Source organism: Corythoichthys intestinalis, chromosome 1, assembly GCF_030265065.1.
Source record: "Corythoichthys intestinalis isolate RoL2023-P3 chromosome 1, ASM3026506v1, whole genome shotgun sequence".
NCBI lineage: Eukaryota > Metazoa > Chordata > Actinopteri > Syngnathiformes > Syngnathidae > Corythoichthys > Corythoichthys intestinalis.
In genome coordinates this window covers 23113128-23137580 of record NC_080395.1, presented here as the reverse complement: position 1 = coordinate 23137580, position 24453 = coordinate 23113128, and the positions used below count along the sequence as shown (strand labels likewise).

Here is a 24453-nt window from a genome sequence, read left to right as displayed (position 1 = left end):
ACCGTCGACGGGTAATGACGGGTTGAAAAAAAAAAAAATTACATGCGAATAAAGTTTAGAATGGTGGGCGCTCGCGATGCAAGGGGTTGTTACTGGCACCCCCAAGGGTGCCGCTGTTATTTCAATGTGACCGGCATTGTCAGATTGAGCAAAGAGGAAGAAAGTGGGCGAGCGAGAGAGAGGGAGCGAGATCGGTGATTGGGAAAGTGCGCAGGTACCGCAGAGTTCAGTGGCTGCATCCCCCACGTTTTTGTTTTGGTCAATGAAAGTATCCATAAAGAGGCATCCGACGCCTCTCGGTGTTTTTATGCACGCCGCCGCCTTTCAGAGGAAGAAATCGGATGAACCGACGACAACGAGCCAAGTGAATCGCTGGTTCACTCGGTTCACACACATGAAAACACCGCCAATTACCAAAAAGGGCAGAATTGGTGACACGTGAAAGTGGCATAAAGCCAAAAAAGCATACCAGAATAGCCAGAGCCTGGAATTATTTCAAGGAAAATATGGAGGGTGCCACTGTGTGTACTCTTTGCTAAGCTGAGCTCGCATACCACAGTAGCACGTCGGCTATGAACGAACAGTTGACGCGCCATCACCCAAATATAATTTTCGAAGACAACAAGAAACAACAAGCTAGCGGATTGTAAGTCCATACAACTTTCTAACGATTTTTTAAAAATGGAAGTTACCTTTATGTGCGTCGTATCAACATGCATTTTTATTTAATAAAATAATTAATATATATATAATTATATATTTTTAAAACTATTATTATTAAATTAGGATCATGGAAGCTTTCACTTGGGGAAAATATATACATATATCCTGTATATACATAATATAATAAAAATGTATATGGTAACAGAACTGGCCTGCTTACTGTAATCCCTGACTGTACTAATGTTAGTTACTTTATATTATAAAGTATCATTGTGTATATACATATAGTATATTTAAATAAATAAATTAATTAATACTATATATTTAATTTTTGTTACTGTGAGTATGTGTGCCTCTCATTCAAAATAATTGTGGTAATATTTCAGTGTGCCCTCTACTTATCTTTTTTCAGGTTAAGACAAACAAAAGTTGAACAGTTTTTCCCCTCCCCCAAAAATGCGGAATGCACACCAATAAAAGCATCTGAACTCACACAAAGTATTCTGAAAATGGTTGTCCGGGACATTGCAATTCATTTTAACATTTAGAACAATATAGACAATGACATATCACAAAAAGAGTAAGAATTGTTTTGACTCCTGTTAAAGAGGTGAAGTCTTAGTGTTTCCGTTTACATTTTTTTCGCACTAGTTAATGCCAGCAGCATTTGACCTCATTGTTTGTGATTTATTATTGATATTTATGTTATTTATTTATACGTTAATAAAGAATTTAGGTGTTCCAAAATGTTTTTGTGAATTAATAGGCTTCAACAAACATTTCATGATTAAAGTAGTAAAAAAAAAAAAAAAAATTATTATTAGATTAGTCGACTAATCGTAAAAATAGTCGGCTGACTAATCGGGAGGAAATTAGTCGTTTGGGACAGCCCTAGGGGTCAGCCTGTTAATGTTTAGAGCATACGTTGCACTCTACATCAAATTGGTGTGCATGGCTGTCACCCCAGGAGGAAGCCTCTTCTGAAGACAGTACACAAGAAAGCCTGCCTGTCTCATCAGACCACAGAACATGGTTCCAGTAATCCATGTGCTTTGTTGACATGTCTTCAGCAAACTGTTTGCGGGTTTTCTTGTGTACAGTACATTTTCAATACGGTACAATTTTACTGAACCAAAATTTAGAAAATTTGAATTAAAAGTCCAACATGCATACTTTGATCAGGTTACAGTTCTCATTTTTCTAATACTGTAAATCCAGTTCTGAATAAATTCTGGCCAAGGTTGGTGAATGTTAGTAGTGGACCTCACTGACTACTCACAAAATCAAAACTATGCATTTTTACTGTATCAATATTTTTAAAAAATGAATTAAAATACCTACATGTGTACTTTGATCAGGTTACAGTTCTCTAATGATTCACTGACGTTATAGTTCATCTTATCAATGACCTGTTTGCATTAAAATCACTACACTTTTGTAATTATTTTACTACTCTCGGCTTTTGTCTAAACAACATCAAATGCCGTTTTGTTTTTTTTTCATCAAGGTACAGGTACAGGTACTTATGTTGCTGACTGGATGGCTTCCATAAAGTGGACCAGTCTATCAATGACTCCCGGGCCGGTCCACCCCTGCTTATCAATATGCTCAGATCAAGAATCGACATTATCGTTCTCACTGCTATTAGAGTGTATTCCTAATGTTTTGCTTGCACATCACTCACCACGATACGACTTCTGGCAGATGTTTTCCTGAGAGCCCCCTCTCATCCAATCGTCACGGGTGTCTCGCTTAACTCCTAACCGACCGTCATTGACCACCAGGCTCATTTGGTAGACGGTGAACACTGCGTCGTCCGTGCAGCGCCACCATATGGGCCGGTCGGAGTCACAGTCTACCAGGGTTAAAGTCTTGGGTTGAACGTCAACCGCCAAGCACAGAGTGGTCGCCACGTGGAAGAGGCGGTGACCCGAGCCCCACTTCCACAACTGGGTAGTGCTGTTAGGGCTGCACGCCGAGAGGCCTAAACTTTTTGAGTTCTGAACGGATAAACAGTTTCCTGTGACAGAGTGCTGGATGGTGAAGGCATCCTCCACTGCAAAAAAACAAAACAAAACATACCATATTTTTCAGACTATAAGTCACAGTATTCTTCATAGTTTGGCCAGGGGTGCAACTTATACTCTGGAGCGACTTATGTGTGAAATTATTCACTCATTATTATGTCATTTCACATGTTTATGCTATAGCTACCTGAATAACTTTTAATAGCTATGTTACGATAACATAACAGACACGTTCTCAGTTTGTTGTTTATACGTCATATAACGTTAGCATACCGTACACTTATTCAGCTTGTTCTTCTCTATTCTATTTTTTATTTCAAATTGCCTTTAAAGATGACATGTCTGTTCTTGGTGTTGGATTTTATCAAATAAAATTCCTCCCAAAATGTGACTTATACTCCGGTGCGACTTATATAGGTCTTTTTTCCACTTTATTGCACATTTTTTGGCTGGTGCGACTTAAACTTAAGTGCGACTTATAGTACCAAAAATACGGTAATTAAGACCAAAGGTACCAAACACATTCGTCCTGATCGAATACTAGTCATCAGAGCAATGTAATGAAGAAAAAAATATTCCCAATTTATGGGTGCCATAAGGCTTCAGTGTTCCAAAATACATTTTTTATGTGTGTATATCAGGAAAACAGTCTATTAGGGCATATGCAGTGTTATATACTATAAATGGGGTATATACACATTTACATAAATATGCAGATCATTTTGGGTTGGTCATTTGAGAAGCAGTCTATGAGGCAAGAAGTGTGGGAACCTCTGATTTAGACAAACTAATCATCAATTTTTTATCGCAGCACCTTGATTTACAACTTTTTTTTTAACCATTTCAGGGAAAGTGGTCACTACAGTAGACAGTTACTCAAAAGTTGACACTTAAGACCTTCAATCTTTTATGGAGAAAGCGACTATATTTGGTCATTTATTAATTTTTTTGACACCTATGTCCTTTAACGATTTATAGGGCAAATGACTATTTTTGGTCCCTAAAAAAATTAAATGAGCAATTTTTATATTATTATTATATTATTATTATATTATATATTATGCTATTATTTTTTAAATTATTATTATTATATTATATGTAGTGGTACCTCTACATACAAATTTAATTCGTTCCATGACTTTGTAAGTCGAAATGGTCGTATGTCGAGCAGGATTTTCCCATAAGAATACATTAAAATTCCATGAATTTAGTCCACAGCCCAAAAAACCTACACTAAATCCTTAATAAATACAACTGGTACTATTACAAATGGCAATTACAAACAGCAAAACAAATAAATTATGAATAAAAATCGAAATAATAATATAATACCTTTAATAATGTAACAAATTGGGTTCTAATGTGGCAGACGTGTTTTGTGCACTGTACCTAAACGCACCGCGTAGCCTGTTCAGTAACCCAAAATCAAAAGGAAGTGACCTGTACATGCCCAACAATCAACAGGAAGGTTAGAAAAAGGTGTGGTAGAGATTTTACTTTCTCTTTTAATGTTTTGTTGTTGGTGTCAACTGCGGCCGACAGTAGGCGTGTTGTGTTGCACAAGTTCTGAAATAAATGATTAAAAACCTGACGAAGCTGGTGATTTCTTTGGCGCTCTTACCACAATAATAATAGTCACCTTAACTTATAAAGAGTAACGAACAGAGGTCGGAGGAGTCAAATCTTACATCGGATGTCAAAAAGATTATATGTCGAAGCGATCGTCCGTTGAGGTACCACTGTATACATATAGTTTAAACATTTAATCATTACTGTATTTCTTCATTTTTTTTTTGATAATTACAAATACATATATAAATTAATACAATGTCAATAAAAACTAAATTAATGAAATTAAAATTATGAACCAAAAATACACACTGCTTAGGGCCCCAAGTAACACATTAAATTGATTTACTTTTCAATTAATTTGTATATATGGCAGAAAACACAGACAAGACTGAAAAAGCAGTTTCTGCTCTTGCACTCCTCTTTAAAAGAAACTGCTGTATTTTAAGCCAAAACAACTGTTGTGTTTGATAGAACAATATGTCTGTATGCTGCCATAGCAGATTCATAGCGCATAAAGCCCCCAAACTATTTTTAATTTATCCGTTTTACCCTGAAAACCCTAGTTTACAGACGTCGCGCAACCGCTTTAGTTTCAACACAGCCATAGAACGAAAGTAATAAATTATATTTATTATTCAAAATGTCGTTTTTAGCCAAGAATCATTAATTGATGTCTCATATTTCGTTAAAAAAAACGTATATATATATATATATATATATATATATATATATATTTTTTTTTTTTTTTTTTTAATTGATAAATACAATTATAAATTCATTAACTGTCAACAAAAACAAATTGACAAAATTAAAATGAATAAAAACACCTGGTTATAACCCACAATAACACTCTAAAGTTGCTAAATAGTAAATAAAATAGCATTAATAACAAACGACATTCATAAATAATAATAATATTATTAGTAAAAAGTCAAATTTAATAAACATTTTAAATGACTCAGGGGAATATTTGCAGTTTTATAAATACATAAAATGACTATGTCTTCAATAGGATATAAGTCTTTAAATATGGGGCCCAGTGGTAGAGTAGTTGTCCTCCAACCCAGAGGTTGTGGGTTCGATTCTCCACCTTGATGGACTCGTCTAAGTATCCTTGAGCAAGATAGTGAACCCCATGTTGCTTTTGGTACTGTGTCACCAGTAGACGGATGGGGATATAGTGTAAAGTGCCTTGAAGGTGGTAATGCGCTATACAAGTATAATTCAATTTCCCATTCATAATATATAAATATAAGTCTTAAATTAAATTACATAAATAGAATATTTAGTTTTTTCCCTTATTTGCCTTTTTGATTAAAAAAAGCAAAACAAAGTTAAAAATGTTACAAATAAAAGAGACTTTTTTATTATCTCATTGCCTGTCATTGAAAACAAAAGACGCCCAATTCATTTTATTTCATTTATAGAGCTGGCTGTGAATGCTCCATCTTGTGCCATTGACGGCTGGGAGCAATCATTCGCTGCCAGCCTCTCCCGGTCAAAATAAATTGGACGTCAACGGCCGCAAAATGAGCTCAGTGAGTGCATGAATATTTTGTTGCTGTCCTTCTTCCAATTTTGTATTCAAAAACTGAGCTAAGAACTCCTTTACTGCGACAGATATCCATCCATTTTAAATGGGAGGGGCCAACCCACCAAATTCAAATTGATTGAACGTCATTTGCTATTATGGCAGTGAATGAGTTAATGCAGTTCAGTGATTGTGATAGTGTTTAGCTAGTTTGACTGGACTCCAGACTCAGTGACGCCTAACTTTAATGTTTAATTGACTTCTATTTCTGGAGCTCACTCCAATGATTTTCAGACATACTATGCACTGGACACAAACCTAAATCAGTAACACACACTCACACGATGTTTGTATTCATTTACATGTCATGCCTGGAAGACTGAATATTGAGAAGAGTAGAATTCAACTGTTTGGACAGGCTAAAACAATCAAGCTAATCTGTTTGTTTACGCCTATCTTATTGTTGCGCAGTAGGTCAACAGCTATTGTCTTGTATGTATATGTGCGGGAGAAGCGCATATCTACAAGGGGTTGTGACAAATTTAAACTGGATTTAAAGCTTCGTTCGGTTACAGAGAAACAAAAATGAAAGTTAAGTTAAATGTGAAAGTGTTTTTGAGGTGTATGCTTACCAAAAGTCCAGCATGTCCCACTCGGCACAGTTGTCCCCAACACCAACAATAAACAAAGTACCGCCGATCGGAATATTTTCAGCATTATTTTCCTTTTCTTGACGGAGTCATAAAGATGGCAGGTTTCGTGGAGAGCCAAGTTACGAAAAAGGGCGATTAACTCGTGAACGTAGAAAGCGAAAGTGATAAAAAGACGAACAGTCGTCCTGCTTCTGACAACTCCAACCGCCGACAAGACAAGTTAGTACTGAAAGGCGATATACAACTTCCGGTCAACTATACAAAATACATGCGACATCCGGAGCCTGCAACTCAGCGAAATAAAAGCAAAAGAAATAAGCAAAGAAAAATTAAAAAGTAAAAATGAATACATATTTATTTCTCTAAAATATATAAAATAACAGTAGATAATTCATTTATGTGTACCGTTACTGTTTTTTTTTTTTTCGTTTTAAAACTACGTAAATTACAACAAAAACTAAAACCAAACCAAAACAAAAACTACATAAAGACAGTGTACGCATACTTTCCTACCTCAGAAAATATGTAACAATCAAGGGCGTAGGTTTGGTCTCAACATTGGTAGGGACGCTATAACAGCATAACCTGCATGTACACTTTTTGCTGGGGACGGGACATTAATAAGACCAGAGGCGTAGCAAGGGTCCCCAGGGGCCCCAGGCAGCAGGCAACATGGGGCCCTTTGAGCATGTGCAAGTAAGGGGGACAGTTGGACTTGGAGCAATAGCATATTTAATAAAAGTCTAATAACGCCTCGCTCTAATAGAGCGCTTTTTAGGACACTCAAAAGTGCCCCCCCAAATTGCATTATTCATTCACTTCACACTATTCTTGATTATTTACACACATTTGCCTTAATAAACAAAATGTACTTCAGATTATTATTATTATTGTGCTTAGTACACATACCTTTACAAATACCGTATTCTACTGACTAGCTGGTAAGTTATATTGCTTTTACTTAATAAGGATAACATTCTGGCACAGAAGTGAATCATGTAACATCTTATTATGGAGATAGAATAGTGCCAAAAGAAGTGAGGTTGTAAAATGAAAATTATCCCTGTAAAATGACCAATTTTAACTAAAAAAAACACTTGTATTTCCAAATTTTGCGTTGTAAAATAAACATGGAAAAAAAACTCAAAGGACTAAATTGTTCTACAAGTTGTTTTTTTCTGTTTGCAAGTATTTTTTTTGTTCTGCAGGTGTTTTTTTCTTCACTATGGGTTAAAAATTACCAATTACAAGTGCACAAGTTTTGTCACATTCTATTTGAGTTTTATGAGCCAAAAAAGATACTCGTTACCTAGTTTTAAAATAAAAAAAAATACCTGTAATAACTTGTAAAACAAAAAAACAACAACTTGTATTTCCAAATTTTGCGTTGTGATATAAACATGAAAAAAAACAATGTAAAAAAAAATTTTCGACAAGTGTCTTTTTTTTCGTTTACAAGTCATTTTTTTGTTCTACGGGTGTTTTTCTTTGCTACAGGTTAAAAACCACCAATTACAACCTCACGAGTTTTGTCTCCCCCTTGTCGCGTTTTCAGAGACAAAAGTCACTTGTAACCACAGACGAAAAAAACTACTTGTACATCGAAATAATCTGTTGTAAAACACAAACACAAAAATATCATTCCAAGTCGTGGTAAAAAAAAAAAGACGTTAAGAGCACAATCTAGTGAATAGTTCTTCAGGTGTTTTTTTCTTTAACCCTTGTGCCGAATATTACATTATATGTAATTTTTTGATGGTTTTTGTTTTTACATCAAAGAGAAAGAATAGGGAAAAAAAAACTCCAAATGTTAAATATTTTTCTAGGTTCTTAAAACAGGCAGACGTTCCAAATGCAACTTTGCCGTCATTTCTAAACCTTCGCATTAAGTAGCCAAAGAACTTGAATGCACGTGACTCGAAATTACAAAATATGTAACCATTGACTACCATTATAATTCATAAATTTGGATTTATAGCAATTTTTGTGATTTGTTTCAATCCTTTCAACGACGGTCAAATATCATGTGAGACGGATAGAGTGTATTTACACCCCTAACCCAGCAGGTGGCGCAAGAGACCACTAAATGATTTTGCATGCAAACTCCATACTGTTTAAAAGCTGGATTTTCTAGTGCGCGCTGCGTGCGGTCATTTTGGCCATAAAAGTGGCGAAAACTAAGCACTTTACACTCATATGGATGTACAACATCATTTTAAGATGCTAAACTAACACCTTCCCTCTTAAAGCAAATGTGCAATGCGAATATAATGTAAAGAACGCTCTCCTCGACGCAGCGGGAACGAGTGGGATCAACCAGCCGACGTAACAGGAAAAACACGAAACGGTCGCGCTGATAATGGCTTTAACTTATCATAAGAACTTTATGGCATGAAGAGGAAATACTTACATTCGTTCATGGACTCACAGATTAATCCCCCAACAGGTGGGGTGGCCGTCCTGTGCTCGAAATGCGCACCTTACGCTTAGGCCTATTCTCGTTCTCAGAATATGCAGCGCTTGTGACGTAGGACAATAACAGGACTGGTTGCTATGGGAACGTACACAGCGGCATACCGCATACCCAAGAAACCTTGCAAAAGCAGTATTAAAATTGCTAATAAAATCGTTTAGGATTATTTTAGATGCATATATGTTATATTTTTCTTATAGAGTATTTAACGAGGAAAATGATAGACCCATTAATAGACTTTCTTGGAAAAATCCCCATTTCTTTAAGTAGTCACATGAATAATGAGTTGGCCTGTGAAAGCCATCATTGCGTATAACAGAACAGACTTCTCATAGAAATTTAAATGTTCACTCTAAACATGTATTTGCAGAGTTAAAAGTAATTTGATCTTATTAAACATGTATACCAATTGAGTCAGACAACAGATTAGATAATCTGCTAAATGGTTCTATGGTATAGATCTACATCCACTACTTCTATCTACGACAGTGCAGTGATGGTGAGTGTGCTAAATCTTTGTGTGCCAAATATGTTGGCCCTTTGGGGGTCCCTGGGCAATTGCCAGCGAATGCCTAATGGGGACGCTACGCCTTTGGATAAGACCAAACAGATTGGGTACAGTTCTCAAAAATAGCTGGTTCCTACGTAATAATTAAAAAAGGTAAAATTATTTTCATAGGAGAAAGTCATTTTTCTAAATTCTTGCTTCACACAAAGGACATTTAAAGTGGTTGTGTTTTTTTTTTTTGTTTTTTTTTGCATCGGCTGCAAGTAAATATATATATTTTTAAATGATATAGAAAATAAATACATTTTAATTAGAGAACAAATGCACAGTTGTATTAACGTTATCAGTAGATAACGTATAGGAAGACACTACTCTAAGCAGCTTTCTGCTGGAGTTTTACGTGTTAGCAAGTTAAGACAGTTTCATGTTATGCTGACTCTGATACAAGTCAGACTTTCAGTAGCAAAATTAGTGGTGTGTTCCCCACCTCCACAACATTGACATCTTTTTATATTACTTACAGTGGCTCCTGCTGCTGGCCGAAAAAAAAAACTTCTAATATCTCTCCTCTTCAAAGGGGGCATAGGAAGCGGCATGTCGACATGCATTTCTGTCGGGATTGTGTGAATGTGGTGGTTCTAATCATCAGCCAATCAAACGTGCGTTTGGTGGGGGGAAAATGGACAGGCACATTCAGCAAGTGAAAAGGGGTAAATTTAAGTCTGAACATAATGACAGTAATTCACTTAATAATGGTAGGGTCAATTCTATCCTTACAACATATGGGAAGACCATCTAAATTACCTATATAACTGAACTCATTATGTAATGCAAATAAGGTTGCTTAAAAGTTGGTGGGGACAATTTGAGCATCCTTAAAAGTTGGTGGTGTTATGTCCCTATGGTCCCTATACAAACCTATGCCCTTGGTAACAATAACATTAAAAAAAAATCTATTTCAACAAAAATAATCATGACAGTGTTTCAAAATCAACTAATTTGTCGAAAATAATTTTCAAATAACTCGTTTACCGCCATTGACAATGATATACAGTGGGGCAAATGAGTATTTAGTCAACCACCAATTGTGCAAGTTCTCCTACTTGAAAAGATTAAAGAGGCCTGTAATTGTCAACATGGGTAAACCTCAACCATTGGAGACAGAATGTGGAAAAAAACAGAAAATCACATTGTTTGATTTTTTAAAAAAAATTAGAGTGGAAAATAAGTATTTGGTCACCTACAAACAAGCAAGAGGTCTAACTTTTTCTAACGAGGCTCCACTCGTTACCTGTATTAATGGCACCTGCTTTAACTCATTATCAGTATAAAAGACACCTGTCCAGAACCTCAGTCAGTCACACTCCAAACTCCACTATGGCCAAGACCAAAGAGCTGTCGAAGGACACCAGAGACAAAATTGTAGAACTGCACCAGGCTGGGGAGACTTAATCTGCAATAGGTATGACGCTTGGTGTAAAGAAATCAACTGTGGGAGCAATTATTAGAAAATGGAAGACATACAAGACCACTTATAATCTCCCTCGATTTGGGGCTCCATGCAAGATCTCACCCCATGGCGTCAAAATGATTACAAGAACGGTGAGCAAAAATCCCAGAACCACATGGGGGGACCTAGTGAATGACCTACAGAGAGCTGGGACCACAGTAACAAAGGCTACTATCAGTAACACAATGCGGCACCAGGGACTCAAATCCTGCACTGCCAGACGTGTCCCCCTGCTGAAGCCAATACACGTCCAGGCCCGTCTGCGGTTCGCTAGAGAGCATTTGGATGATCCAGAAGAGGACTGGGAGAATGTGTTATGGTCAGGTGAAACCAAAATAGAGCTTTTTGGTAGAAACACAGGTTCTCGTGTTTGGAGGAGAAAGAATACTGAATTGCATCCGAAGAACACCATACCCACTGTGAAGCATGGGGGTGGAAACATCATGCTTTGGGGCTGTTTTTCTGCAATGGGACCAGGACGACTGATCTCTGTAAAGGCAAGAATGAATGGGACTATGTATCGAGTGATTTTGAGTGAAAATCTCCTTCTATCAGCAAGGGCATTGAAGATGAGACGTGGCTGGGTCTTTCAGCATGACAATGATCCCAAACACACAGCCAGGGCAACAAAGGAGTGACTTCCTAAGAAGCATTTCAAGGTCCTGGAGTGGCTTAGCCAGTCTCCAGATCTCAACCTCATAGAAAATCTGTGGAGGGAGTTGAAAGTCCGTGTTGTCCAATGACAGCCCCAAAACATCACTGCTCTAGAGGAGATCTGCATGTGGGAATGGGCCAAAATGCCAGCAACAATGTGTGAAGAGCTTATGAAGAGTTACAGAAAACGTTTGGCCTCCGTTATTGCCAACAAAGAGTACAAAACAAAGTATTGAGATTAACTTCTGGTATTGACCAAATACTTATTTTCCACCATGATTTGCAAATAAATTCCTTAAAAATCAAACAATGGGATTTTCTGTTTTTTTTTTTTTTTTTTTCTCCATATGTCTCTCATGGTTGCGGTTTACCCATGTTGACAATTACAGGCCTCTCTAATATTTTCAAGTGGGAGAACTTGGACAATTAGTGGTTGACTAAATACTTATTTGCCCCACTGTAAATGCAACCATGATGCTGTTTTCATCCTTCTGCTGCTTCATATATATTTGTTAACTCTTTGGCTTCCACTGACGGTGATAGACGTCCAATACATTTGAGTTGGGAGCTTAAAATGATTTGACGTCTAATGCTGTTAATGGCCAATAAGTTATCAAATTAAATGAAAACAGTGGTGTAATTTTGGCTCCCTATGATGATCATAATCCTCCTTGACATGTCACATGCCTGTTAATCTGAACAATATTCTTCTGGTTATGTCACTGATGTTTACTTGAAGCAGTGTTATTTTCCCTTGCATTTCTGGCAGCAACGTACAATTTCCGTTTTGAAACATTAAAAACGGTTTCACACAAAACAAACTAAACCATTCCGATTTCCTCTTGATGCTCATACATTCATGTATCATTTTGATTTTGCAGAGTGCAGCTGCTGCCGTTTTATTCCTTCAAGGTAGCTATGAATTATTAATTACATCCTGCTGTCAGATTCCCTCCAGACTGACAATAACAGCACTTTGCGGTCACATTTTTCCAATTATCTTCTTGAGTTAAGATCAATACAACAATACTATGTACTAATCATTTGGCCTAGAACCCAATTGTGCCTGAATTTACATTCAATTCTTACACTTTTTAACCTTTTAAAATTATTCAACCTATTTAAACCTTTAAAATGTGTATTCTTAATTTATTTCCTATATTATTTTTTATTTCTTTTTTTTATAATCTTTTTTAAATCTTAAATTTAGGATTTTCAGGGTTTTTTAGGGAATTATTTTCATGCATTTATATATTCTCAAATGCTTTTTGATATATATGTGTTAACTTTAAATTAAGGCTTTAAGGTTGTTAAACCCACAGACAATGATCAGTGTTGCAAGAGTTGCGTAGTTTAACTTGAAATAATAGTGACGATAGATACACGAATTCAGTTGCTCAATAATGAAAACACCATTAGTGTGGTAATATTTTACTGAACATGTTTGTTGGCCCACCTTGAATTTATTGAAATACACAACAATGTGCAAATAACAGTTTATAACTAGCTTGGTAACAAAACAAAACAAAAAAACAGCAACAACAGAAAACCAAATAAAACACACATTCAGTACTATATGTCACAAGATATCAAGGGTGTCAAACTGGTATCCTGGGGGCCAGGTCCGGCCCGTTGCATTATTTTGTGTGGCCCACTTGGTAAATTACGTGTATCGACTTTTGGTGAAATAAAATGTATCTAAAATTTCCGTACTCCAAAAATCAAAGAAACATAAATAATACGAATAAGAAGGAAAAAAACATTTAAAATTATTTTTAAAAAAAATAAAGATAACAATACCTGTTTTATTCCTGTCTTTAAATTACACTCCCCTAAAAAAAGAATGTTTCAAGATTTTTACCTTTTTTTTTTTAATTTATAAAAATTGTACCTAAATAAAACATTAAAAAGTGAAAAATAAATGTACATATTATTTAGTGCTGCAACGATTAATCGATTAAATCGAGTAATTTGATAAGAAAAAAGCTTCGAATCAAATTTGACTGCTTCGAGTATTCGTTTGACTAGTGTGGCGTTGTGATGATTTGTTTTGAAAGTGTTTGCATTTAGTTTGATTGATTTTGGTGGATGCACTGCCCTCTAAAGGCAGCAGTGACTATGACATAACTCATGTAACATGGCTGAATCCAGCTGTTCCCTGTTAAGACCAGCATAAGGGTGTAAGTTTTTGTTTGAGCTACTATTTTTTTGATACATTCGTAATTTACTTTGGAAATATATCTTTTTTTTTGTGGGAAAGAGTTGGAACGATTTATTTAAAAAAAAAAAAAAAAAAAGCATTTTATTGCATTTAAGCTAGTGGAGTCTTGCTATGCAAGTTAGCTAAGTGTTATTTTGTTGTACTTAGATCCTCATTTATATATTTATTTTTATATCATTTTAGGCTAAGCTCATGTATTTTAATTTATTTTTAAATGAAAGTGCAAGTCTGCATGGTTTAAAGAAAACATTTTACATTTCCTACAATATATTCTGCAACACATTAAATATTCCTAATCCGATTATTCGAACTATCTAGTTGATAGATTAATCAACTACTAAAATAATCGATAACTGCAGCCCTACATAATGAAGAAAAAATGGTTATTTAGATGCTCAAACAAGGTTTTGGACAATTTGAGGTCAACAATATATGTGAATGAATGTTCGCCCCCCAAGGCAAAATGGACTGGACATCTCGCGCCGTCAATAGCAGCCAAATGAGTTATGTACCGTATTGGCTCGAATATAAGACAGTGTTTTTTTGCATTGAAATAAGCCTGAAAAAGAGGGGGTCGTCTTATATTCGCGGTCTAGACAGTGTACCCATTCACGACGCGAGATGGCATGCTTATGTTTTGTTAATAAAAGTACCCACAAAAAGCCATCCAACGCCTCTCGGTATTTATATGTACACCGCCGTCTTCCTCAGGAGGACATCGGGCGAACCGAGGCAACCGACGACAACGAGCCAACATGAATCGCCGGTCCATAGACCGCCAATTAGCCGAGAAGGGCGAATTGGTAACGCAGGCGTTTATTGGAGCCGCGCTATTTAATGGAATAAGCGGTGGCATCTCTTCCACAACTGTTCCCGATCGATTGGGATGCCGATCGATCGGGTCCAATCACGTCATTTTCAAAGTATCGGAATCGGCAAAAAAATATCGGACATGCCTTTTTTTAATATATATATATTTATATTTTTTTTAATTCAATCGTTTTCTAATTGTATTTCATGTTACAGACAAAATGTCTTACATTCATCCAGAGTCTTTAGTTTTGGTTTAAAGAAGGGCTATCAAATTTATCGCGTTGACGGCGGTAATTAATTTTTAAAAAATTAATCACGTTAAAATTTTAATGCAATTAACGCATGCGCTGCACGACCCACTCACGCATTGTCGTGTTCAATCGATAATGGCGCCGTTTTACCTATATATGGAGCTCAAAGGCAGCGCAAAATGAGTACAGAGAATTTTGGCAGTCTTTGGAGCCTTTTTTTAAATTGGCTAAAGCCTTAAAATCCCTCTCTCAACAATTAGAAATATCGTGGAAAGCAATGTGGGGAAGAAAGATAGTGATTGATCTTTTCCATAACACCCCATGTTACTTCCCAACGCAGAGAAGATATATCGATTGTTGCCACTACGCACAGTCATGGTTGCACTTCCCATCATGCATTTGGGCAGAACAGTTAAATGGCTACAGTATCATTTACTGAAAGCTCAACAAATACACTAGATGGCAATATTTAGTCACAATATACAAAGTCACATTTATCCTTTAAGAATTACAAGTCTTTCTATCCGTGGATCCCTCTCACAGAAAGAATGTTAATAATGTAAATGCCATCTTGAGGATTTATTGTCATAATAAACAAATACAGTACTTATGTACTGTATGTTGAATGTATATATTCGTCCGAGTTTTATTCATTTTTTTCTTAATGCATTGCCAAAATGTATATGATCGGGAAAAATTATCGGGAATGATTGGAATTGAATCGGGAGCAAATAAAAGCAATCGGTTCGGGAAATATCGGGATCGGCAGATACTCAAACTAAAACGATCGGATCGGGAGCAAAAAAACATGATTGGAACAACCCTAGTTATAACTATTGTGGCAAGCGACATGGGGAAGAATATCTGGAGATGATCTATTTCTTAACACCATGTATTGTACTCAACGCAGAGAAGATATACCATTTGCAGCAACCACTGCGACTCGTGGTTGCTCAAATTCCCATCATGCATTTGGGCAGTTAAGAACATTTAAGTCGCTACAGTATCATTTAGTGAAAGCACAACAAAAATAATATTCCTATATCTCAAAAATCAAATGTTCACAAAAAGAAAAGCGCTCAATGCAAAGAGATCTGGCATTCCCAATCAAAAGAGCTATGCAAAATAATACTCTATTCAAACATTAAGTTTAGCTCAACAAATACACTAGATGGCAATATTTAGTCACAATATACAAACTATCAAAATTACTATAACTTGTACTCACATTTATCTTCTAAGAATTACAAGTCTTTCTATTCGTGGATCCCTTTCACAGAAAGAATGTTAATGTTAATGCCGTCTTGTGGATTTATTGTTATAATAAACAAATACAGTACTTATGTACAGTATGTTGAATGTATATATCCGTCTTATCTTTCCATTCCAAGAATATTCATTCATTCATTCATTCATTTTCCATGCCGCTTATTCCTCACGAGGGTCGCGGAGGTGCTGGAGCCTATCCCAGCTAACTTCGGGCAGTAGGCAGGGGACACCCTGAATTGGTTGCCAGCCAATCGCAGGGCACAAGGAGACACACAACCATTCACGCACACACTCACACCTATGGACAATTTAGAGTGTTCAATCAGCCTACCATGCATGTTTTTGGGATGTGGGAGGAAACCGGAGTTCCCGGAGGAAACCCACGCAGGCACGGGGAGAACATGCAAACTCCACACAGGAAGGCCGAAGCCCGGGATTGAACCCTTGATCTCAGAACTGTGAGGCAGACGTGCTAACCACTCAGCCACCGTGCCGCCCATTCCAAGAATAATTTACAGAAAAATATGGCATACTTTTGAGATGGTTTGAATTGCGATTAATTCCGATTAATTAATTTTTAAGCTGTGATTAACTCGATTAAAAATTTTAATCGTTTGACAGCCCTAATTGTGATTATTTTCTGTATAAAAATTAATTTGGTGTTCAAAAAGTCTTTTCAAACTTGAGTCTTGAAAAAGAGGGGGTCGTCTCATAATCAGATCAGTCTTATATTCGGGCCAATACGGTATTTATATGGGTTGGCCAACATAACGGCCTTCTGAAGGAAACAATAATGACAATGCGGCCCAGAACCAAAAAAAAAAAAAAAAAAGAGTTTGACACCCCTGCCTTATATGGAAAGCCTTAAAGCATCGATTCACTATCCACGGTAGATGGCATTTGCCCATGTAATAGTATAGGCAAACTTTGGTATACTAATAGGAATAGCACAAGTGTTTCAAACTCTGCTTTCTCAGTTAACACAGATATTTGACTTCAATAGCCGTCAATAGCAGTGAATGAGTAAAGGAAATCCAATAAATGCTCAGGTTTGAGGTTTCTAGCACTTAAAGAAAAACAATCAAACTTGTATTTACATAACAGAATACAATAAAATAGAATAGAATAATAGTAACGGTAATACTGACAAAAAAAAAAACCCTGCATAACATGTACAGTTTCAACAACATTAATTGGAATGCGATTCAAATTTACAAAGTACATTACAATAGGTGCAGTACATATTTGGAGGCGGCCAAAAGCATTGGAGTCGTTCAAAAGTTTGCATTTTACTGCATTTATTTATCCTTTAATAAGCTGAAATAGCTCAGCTGGGAGAACGTTAGATCCCCGGAGCTCTAAAGGTCCCTAGTTCGATCTCTGGTTTTGCACAGAAAAGTTTTTGAAGCAGAGGGTGCGACGAATACTCAACAATTCTTTTCAATTGTTCAGTTAAAGGCTTTGCTTAGTTTAAAATTCTACTCAGAATTTCAGCAAGAAATATATTTTTAATTCTGTTGTATTCATAAAAAAACAAATTATCTTTGTTCAGTTAAAAAGAAACGCCAAGTGTTGCACCGATACTGATATCTAAAGAGGCCATAATATGACACTAAAATGCATGCAATAGTGAGTACTGAGAAATAACACGCCAATGCTGCTTTTTATTCTGATAAGGGTTTTTGATTGTGTTCATTTAGCAGTCATATGTTTAATGTTATGGGCCTATACTTTAAATGGTGGATTAATGTACATGTTAAACGGTAACACCAGCCTATATTTGTTTTATGATCAGTTTTATGAACACTAAAATTGACATGAGCATCCAGAAAGATGTTAGCTTTGTTAGAAGGCGGGAAAATGGGAATTAGTAGACTAGCGAACCTGTGTCTTCTGCTAACATGAGTGATTAGCACATGAGCTAAGCAAAAATACTAAATTGATACAAAATTGAACAAACCTTTGAGCGCATTTTAAGTCTCAAGTTTTAGAGGAGTTTGTTCATTTATTGTCATCCATGCCATGATGACAATTATTTTACATTCAAGTGACTTCAGTAATTTAGTAGGAAAAAAGTGTATATGTTTTCAAAAACGTAGTATTGCTACACTATCGGTATCGGCCGATACAATCCAGCCGGGTAGCAGAATTGGTATTGGGACCCCCAAAAAATGGTATAGGTGCAACACTAAAAAGTCATTTGAAAACATCTGTTTTTGCTTCAAGAAAACAATCCCCAACATTATCTGAATAGTAATGGACTAAAACAGGAACTCAAATAGAACCAATTCTTGTGCTTTCTACACCGACCATTCCAAAAAACGTACCGTTCTTTTAACTAATTTGCTGCCATTGGAGGCGATAGATGTACAATCTGCTTGAACTTGGAGAACTGGCAGTGAATGAACAAACGATTGTATATTCGCTACCACCCTCATGTTAAAATAGACTGGACTTCTACTAGTGATAAACACATTAAAATTTACAGTAGAATGACGTAAACACCCACATGATTGGGCGTTTATCATCGCTAATGCAGTGAAAACGGGTTAGACGTCTATCGCCCTTAATGGCAGCCAATGACTTGATAGACTGATGGAAATAAAAAGTTTGTTACAACAATACTGTTCTGATGTTTTTTCACCCTTCCAAACATTATCCTGAGTGGTCTTCCAGCTCCGTGATCAGCACATTACCGTCAGACTCGGTAGCTTGGGAACCCGTTTGTCGGTAATAGGCGCTACTGAGTGTCGGGAGCCCCCGAAAATGCGCTGCATTTCTCCTGTAAGCGAAGAACAGCGCTCCTGCCAGCAGAGCAAAGATCAGTACGGCCACCATCACAGCAGCAAGAATGACGCCATAATGTAATCCTGAAATAGAAAGTATAAAATTTGGGTTATACAGGCTATCTCTATTTAACCCTTGCATGGACAAGTTATGACTTTTTTTTCTAACCCTCACAAGGCACTCGTTTATTTCGTTGAGTCCCATTGATGGCAGTTGATGTCCAATCCATTTTGACTGGGAACGAACGTTCATTTGCCTCTCCCAGTAATAATGGCACTGAACATGAACACTCACACCCAGCACTCCCAGTTTAAATGAATTGGATGTCTATTGCCATTAATGGCATGCAATGAGTTAAATATTTTGGGTGGAAAAAAAATATTTAGACTGTTATTGAGGACCGTACGCAGACTGTTTTTCTGTTTTCATTCATTTTAATTACGTTTAATTTAGCTATTATTAACATTGTGTTAATTTTTTAATTCATTTTTAATTATATAAAAACAATATATAGAAAATACAATAATGATTTTTAATGCATATAATAATTCTAACATGTCATGTTTTTTTAAATGACCAAAACACTCAACCATCAATGGATAACTGTCTTCAGGTTCAAAATTTAATGAACAAAAAGTTAATATATAAAAAATGATACAAATAATGTTAAGTTAATATATAAAAATAATACAAATAATGTTTGATAATAAAACAAAATAATATTAGAATAATAGCTATTATTTAAGGTTTTTAATGACCAAAAATAGTAACTTGCCCTATAAAGGGTTAAATGTCTTTAAAACAACACTATATAACTTTTCAGTTTTTGTTAATTTTAGTGACGCCGGTGGACAAAAGCGGGAGTTTTTTGCCTTAAGGAAGACTGTATTTCCCATGAGGACCTGCAAGGTGTCGTAATGATTTCCCTGTCACCTGCAGATGGATTAAACGGCATTCATATTTCCAGCAGCTATGTGAAGGATGACTATTAATAAGGTAATCAATCCAGTTGTAGCTAAACAATAGCATACGACGGTTAGCAAACGTGTGACTAAGCACCCCTCCCCCCACCCTACCTGAACTCAGCGTCAGCGCTGACGAGTTCAGTTGGGGGCGGGGTTCAAGCCAGGAAGTGAAAGCCGGGCCAATGTTTATTCTTGAATATCTTTTCATCCCTGGTAGCCTCCCTTTTTTTCCTCCTCGGATAAAATTTTTTGTCGCTCTGCCATCTTTTCAGAATGCACGCGAAAGCATTCACATCGACTTCCATCTTTATAATGAAAGGGGGAAGTGACGTATGCCGTCAAGTAGTCAGCGCATTTGTAGTTTTTTTTATTCAATTTCAATTCAATTCAATTTTATTTGTATAGCCCTCAATCACAACAGAAGTCTCAAAGGGCTTTGCAGAGGCAATATGATACACAATTAGAAATGAAGCAACAAAGATGAATAGATACAGTTCAAGTCCTGGGTATCCCCTATCCTTAAGACCCTCCATGCCGGCAAGGAAAAACTCCAAAAACTCCAGAGTCAATTGGGAGAAAAATGAGAAACCTTGGGGAGTACCACAGTCAGGAGAGATCCACTCCCAGGACGGATAGACAAGAACCCCAGAACTGCTAATGGGAATTAGCAAGCGAAGTTATAGTCCGTAAAAATACAGTGGAGTAAAGGAGCAAGAAGAGGTCCCTCAACACCCTTAGTTTTTTTTATGCGGTAGGGTTCGAAGAAAGCGATACAGACCCCCTTCAAGAATTAAAGGGGTGTCATTCAACTAATTGTCAGTGGGCATATCATCACAAATGTTAGGAAAATATTTCATAAAGGTTGAAAAGTTACCTAGTGTTGCTTTAAGTGTCAACTATTTAATAGCTGCCCACTGTAGTGACCACTGTCCCTAAAAGTGATCCTCTGACTTAAATACAATAAACCACAATTGTTCTCTTGTACTAAAATATGTTGTTAGAAACACATAAAACGTTAAATCAATGGCAATATTTTATAATATTTAGTCCATATTTTGACCGTTAGTTGGCGCCATGGTTTGCGGGCTCGCAGTGATGACATAATTGGGATATTTCCAAATATGTAGCGTGTTCAACAATTGCTTATTGCTGCCTAAACTCGCGAAGTAAAATGCCACGATGTGCTGCTTTTGGATGCAATTTCCAGTCAAATGTAAACAAGGGGAGTGAAGTGAGTGGTCAAGGTGGAATTATTATTTTTAGTGAATAAATGTGCATAAGAGGAAGCTTCTCCCCCTTTTTGGTCCCTGTATGCACGTATCCTACCCACCACGCGTTACATCTGGCGCCCGAACATTTTTCCTGGATCATCAGTCATGTAAGGGATCCGTCTATTTTCTGGATCTGACGGTCCCACCGCGTCTGCGATATTGGTTTCGGATCTGTCCATTTTTTTGATTCGTCGGTCCCACAGCGGCTTTTCGGATCAAGTCTATTTTATGGAATCGACGGCCTGATCGCGGCTGCGACATTGCCATGGGATTGGTCTAATTCCTGGATCTACAAGTGTGTAAAAAATGCGGATTTGGATTAATATTGCTATCTTTTATGTTGAATATTCTTTGTGGGAGTTTTCCCCAAATCATACTAAATAATTAAAGCACTATGGCACGCTACAGTGACGACAATGACTGACATGGACCTTACAACAATGTTGGAGTTCGTCAGGGAACGCGTGTGTGCGTACTGCTGAGCTCCTGAGTGAAGAGTGCTCAAGGTGGAAACATTATTTTTTGTGAATAAATGTGCATAAGTGGAAGCTTCTCCGCTTTTTGGTACTTTTATACATGTATCCTAGCTACCACACGTTACAATGTACAAGACATGGATTACACAAGGTGTGCTCTGTATGTAAAGCACACGACAGCTCTGGATGCTAACAATGTACATAATTATATTGGGATAAGTTTGAAAACGCAATATGCTTACCTTGAATATCTGCTAATAAAACCGGACAGCATACACTCTCGCTCCCAACCGGACTTCCCAACAGGACTCTCTCACATCACCATTTTTGCCCAACTTTTGTCTTACCAGGTATTTGCTGCACGCATTTTTCCCTGAAGCTCGTCTTGTGAACGACCGACAGTGCTGTCCTGCTCTTCACGTTTTAGATCTGGTTCGAATAGCAAGGGTAGAACTGACGACATGTTGGGAAAGCTAACGAGTGACATGCTGGAATTTCGACAACGGGACCGGTGACGTCACGCACTGCGACGTAACAAGAATGGCGACCTATCACTTAAAATAATTTTACAAACTTTATTAAAACAAAAACATTAAGAGGGGTTTTAATATCAAATTATTATACCTCATACTAACATTTATCTTTTTAAGAATTACTTGTCTTAAAAATAGAAGATCCCTTTAAAATCCAGATTATTTCAATAATTTGCACCATTGGAGTTGAACTGTGATTAATATCCACTTTACCATTGATGGGTTCCACTTCCACCTCAGTAGTAGCATCTGCGAAAGAGCACAAAAATGTGTTTAGCAGAATTTCTCTAGTCTGTTCCATTGATTTTTTCAGTTTACCTGAGATTGTTTTGCAGATAAAGCCGAGCCGCTCGGTGCACCCAGACAACCGCCACACTCCGTCAGCCGCTCGGGTGGTGACGCAAGTGTCTGCAGTCAGCATCTTCAAGTCTGGAACTCTGTTGGGCCAGTTGGCATAGTCCAAAGGGGAACCGTCCACCCAAGCCATAGAATCCGCTTGAACAGATGCCGCGAATGTCATTCGGGAGGGAGGTGATACCAACAGCCTTCCGTAAAGTGTGTTAATGATGATTCTAATGGATTAACACTCACTGTCAATGTTGAAGTAAAGTCCCAACCACATGTTCTGGTGAAGAAACCCAGAAGACCACAGCTCCTCCAGCACAAAGCGATTCTCCACTTCATTCTCGATGGACAGGATATCTGAAGTGTTTACTGGGAGACAAAAAGGCACACAATATTACGCTCAGATTGATTTCTTTACTCATATACACTGCTAATAAAATTGCTATGAATACAGTACTGAGATTTCAGGTGAAATTTCTAGATGAACTTAAAGCACATTATAAACTTTAAGAGGTTAACTTGACTTTTCTCTTAAAAGTCCACATTTTCAATGTTTTAGTATTTATAGAACTAACTTCTATGACTAGTGTGTGAGATTTGGCTCAATTGCAGTTTCGAAAGACTAGTCAAGTATACAGTAGTTCAAGCAGCACCTAACTTGTCCTGTAGGGGGAGTAATTACATCTATGTTTTAAGCGCAATCACACCAGCTAAAGCCTTCAACTATTTAACAGTTAACCCTTAATTAATAGGGCAAGTGATCGTTTTTATTTATAAAAACATTAAAATAATCAAAACGGGGGAAAAATGACTCAAACTCATTTGTGGACGCCAGGGCTATATTATATTATTATTTTTTATTATTAATTATTATTGTATTGTTGTTGTTGTATTATTGTAAATGTTATTTTCATTCATTTTAATGCATAAATTAAAATAATTAATAAAATGTTTCTAAAAAACAAAAAACAAAAAAACCCTAAAATAACTAAAAAAAAAAAAAAAAGGAAATACAACCTGCTAATGGCACACATGCCAGTTTGTAATATTTTTTCATATTATTCTATGAATAGTATATGGAATTATAATTTAATAACACATTAAAGAAAAAAATAAGCATATTAAAAACGAATCAAAACAGCAATATTCTCTGGTTATGGCTCAAAATATCACTCTGAAATTCTTTTTTTTTCTTTTTTTAATTTTAATTTTATAGTATTTCATTATTGCCGACCATTGACAAAAATAGATGTTCAAATCATTTAAAATGGGAGGACTGGCTGTGAATGGTCATATTTCAGTGCCATTGTGTTAAACGAGAACCCTACAAAGGATTAAATGCAGAAAAGCTGAATAACGCTCCTCTAGAAAACACATACAGTACTTGATCAGATGACTGACCATGCAGTAGAATTTTTTTACCTTCGCTTCTACAGTGCTCTCGAGCATCTTCAAAAGTCAATCTCTGCACCACAGGTTCAAAATTGTAACATCCCTGTCCGAATTTCACCCATGTTGAAGGGCACACGGCCTCATAGGAGATGAATGGCTTATTCTCTGTCAGAGAGAAAAGAAGTTTTTTTTTTTTTGGAGTAGCAAATTTAGGGGAATTATCCTCAAATCAAATGTGAAACCAGGTCTGAGTGTTCATATATTACTTGGCGGAGGAATATGACACAAGGCTCCTTGTAGACTACTTTCACAGTCAGCTCGCCGCCATCCACCATTCACGTCCATGTACACGCATTCTCCAGTCTCATCATCTTCAGCCGAGTCCCAGTGTGTGTACACTGTGTCGCTGCCATCTGACCACTGATAGTTGATACCACTCTGTAAACAAACATTGATTATACTACTGTACATTCAACCAGAAAGACTTGTAACTTTAGGATAACTGATTTAGATTGTAAAACTAGTGTACAGTGGTACCT

At 36.7% G+C, this 24453-nt stretch overlaps 2 protein-coding genes across 3 annotated transcripts in view; both read right to left on the bottom strand.

Annotated features, from left to right (window-relative positions):
• ly75 (lymphocyte antigen 75) overlaps window positions 1–6667 on the bottom strand; it is a 61977-nt gene extending 55310 nt beyond the window's left edge. Inside the window, exons 1-2 of the mRNA XM_057840428.1 lie at window positions 6426–6667; window positions 2348–2719 (exon numbers count right to left, since the gene is read on the bottom strand). Of these exons, the coding sequence (XP_057696411.1) occupies window positions 2348–2719; window positions 6426–6510 (457 nt within the window). The 5' untranslated portion in view covers window positions 6511–6667. The remainder of the gene's footprint in view (window positions 1–2347; window positions 2720–6425) is intronic.
• A 6136-nt stretch (window positions 6668–12803) lies between these two features.
• pla2r1 (phospholipase A2 receptor 1) overlaps window positions 12804–24453 on the bottom strand; it is a 69867-nt gene continuing 58217 nt past the window's right edge. For both annotated transcript variants that reach the window (XM_057847757.1, XM_057847766.1), the window contains exons 25-30: window positions 24181–24352; window positions 23945–24079; window positions 22769–22891; window positions 22496–22672; window positions 22391–22426; window positions 12804–19015 (exon numbers count right to left, since the gene is read on the bottom strand). In XM_057847757.1, coding sequence (XP_057703740.1) covers window positions 18801–19015; window positions 22391–22426; window positions 22496–22672; window positions 22769–22891; window positions 23945–24079; window positions 24181–24352 — 858 coding nt within the window. In that variant the 3' untranslated portion in view covers window positions 12804–18800. The remainder of the gene's footprint in view (window positions 19016–22390; window positions 22427–22495; window positions 22673–22768; window positions 22892–23944; window positions 24080–24180; window positions 24353–24453) is intronic.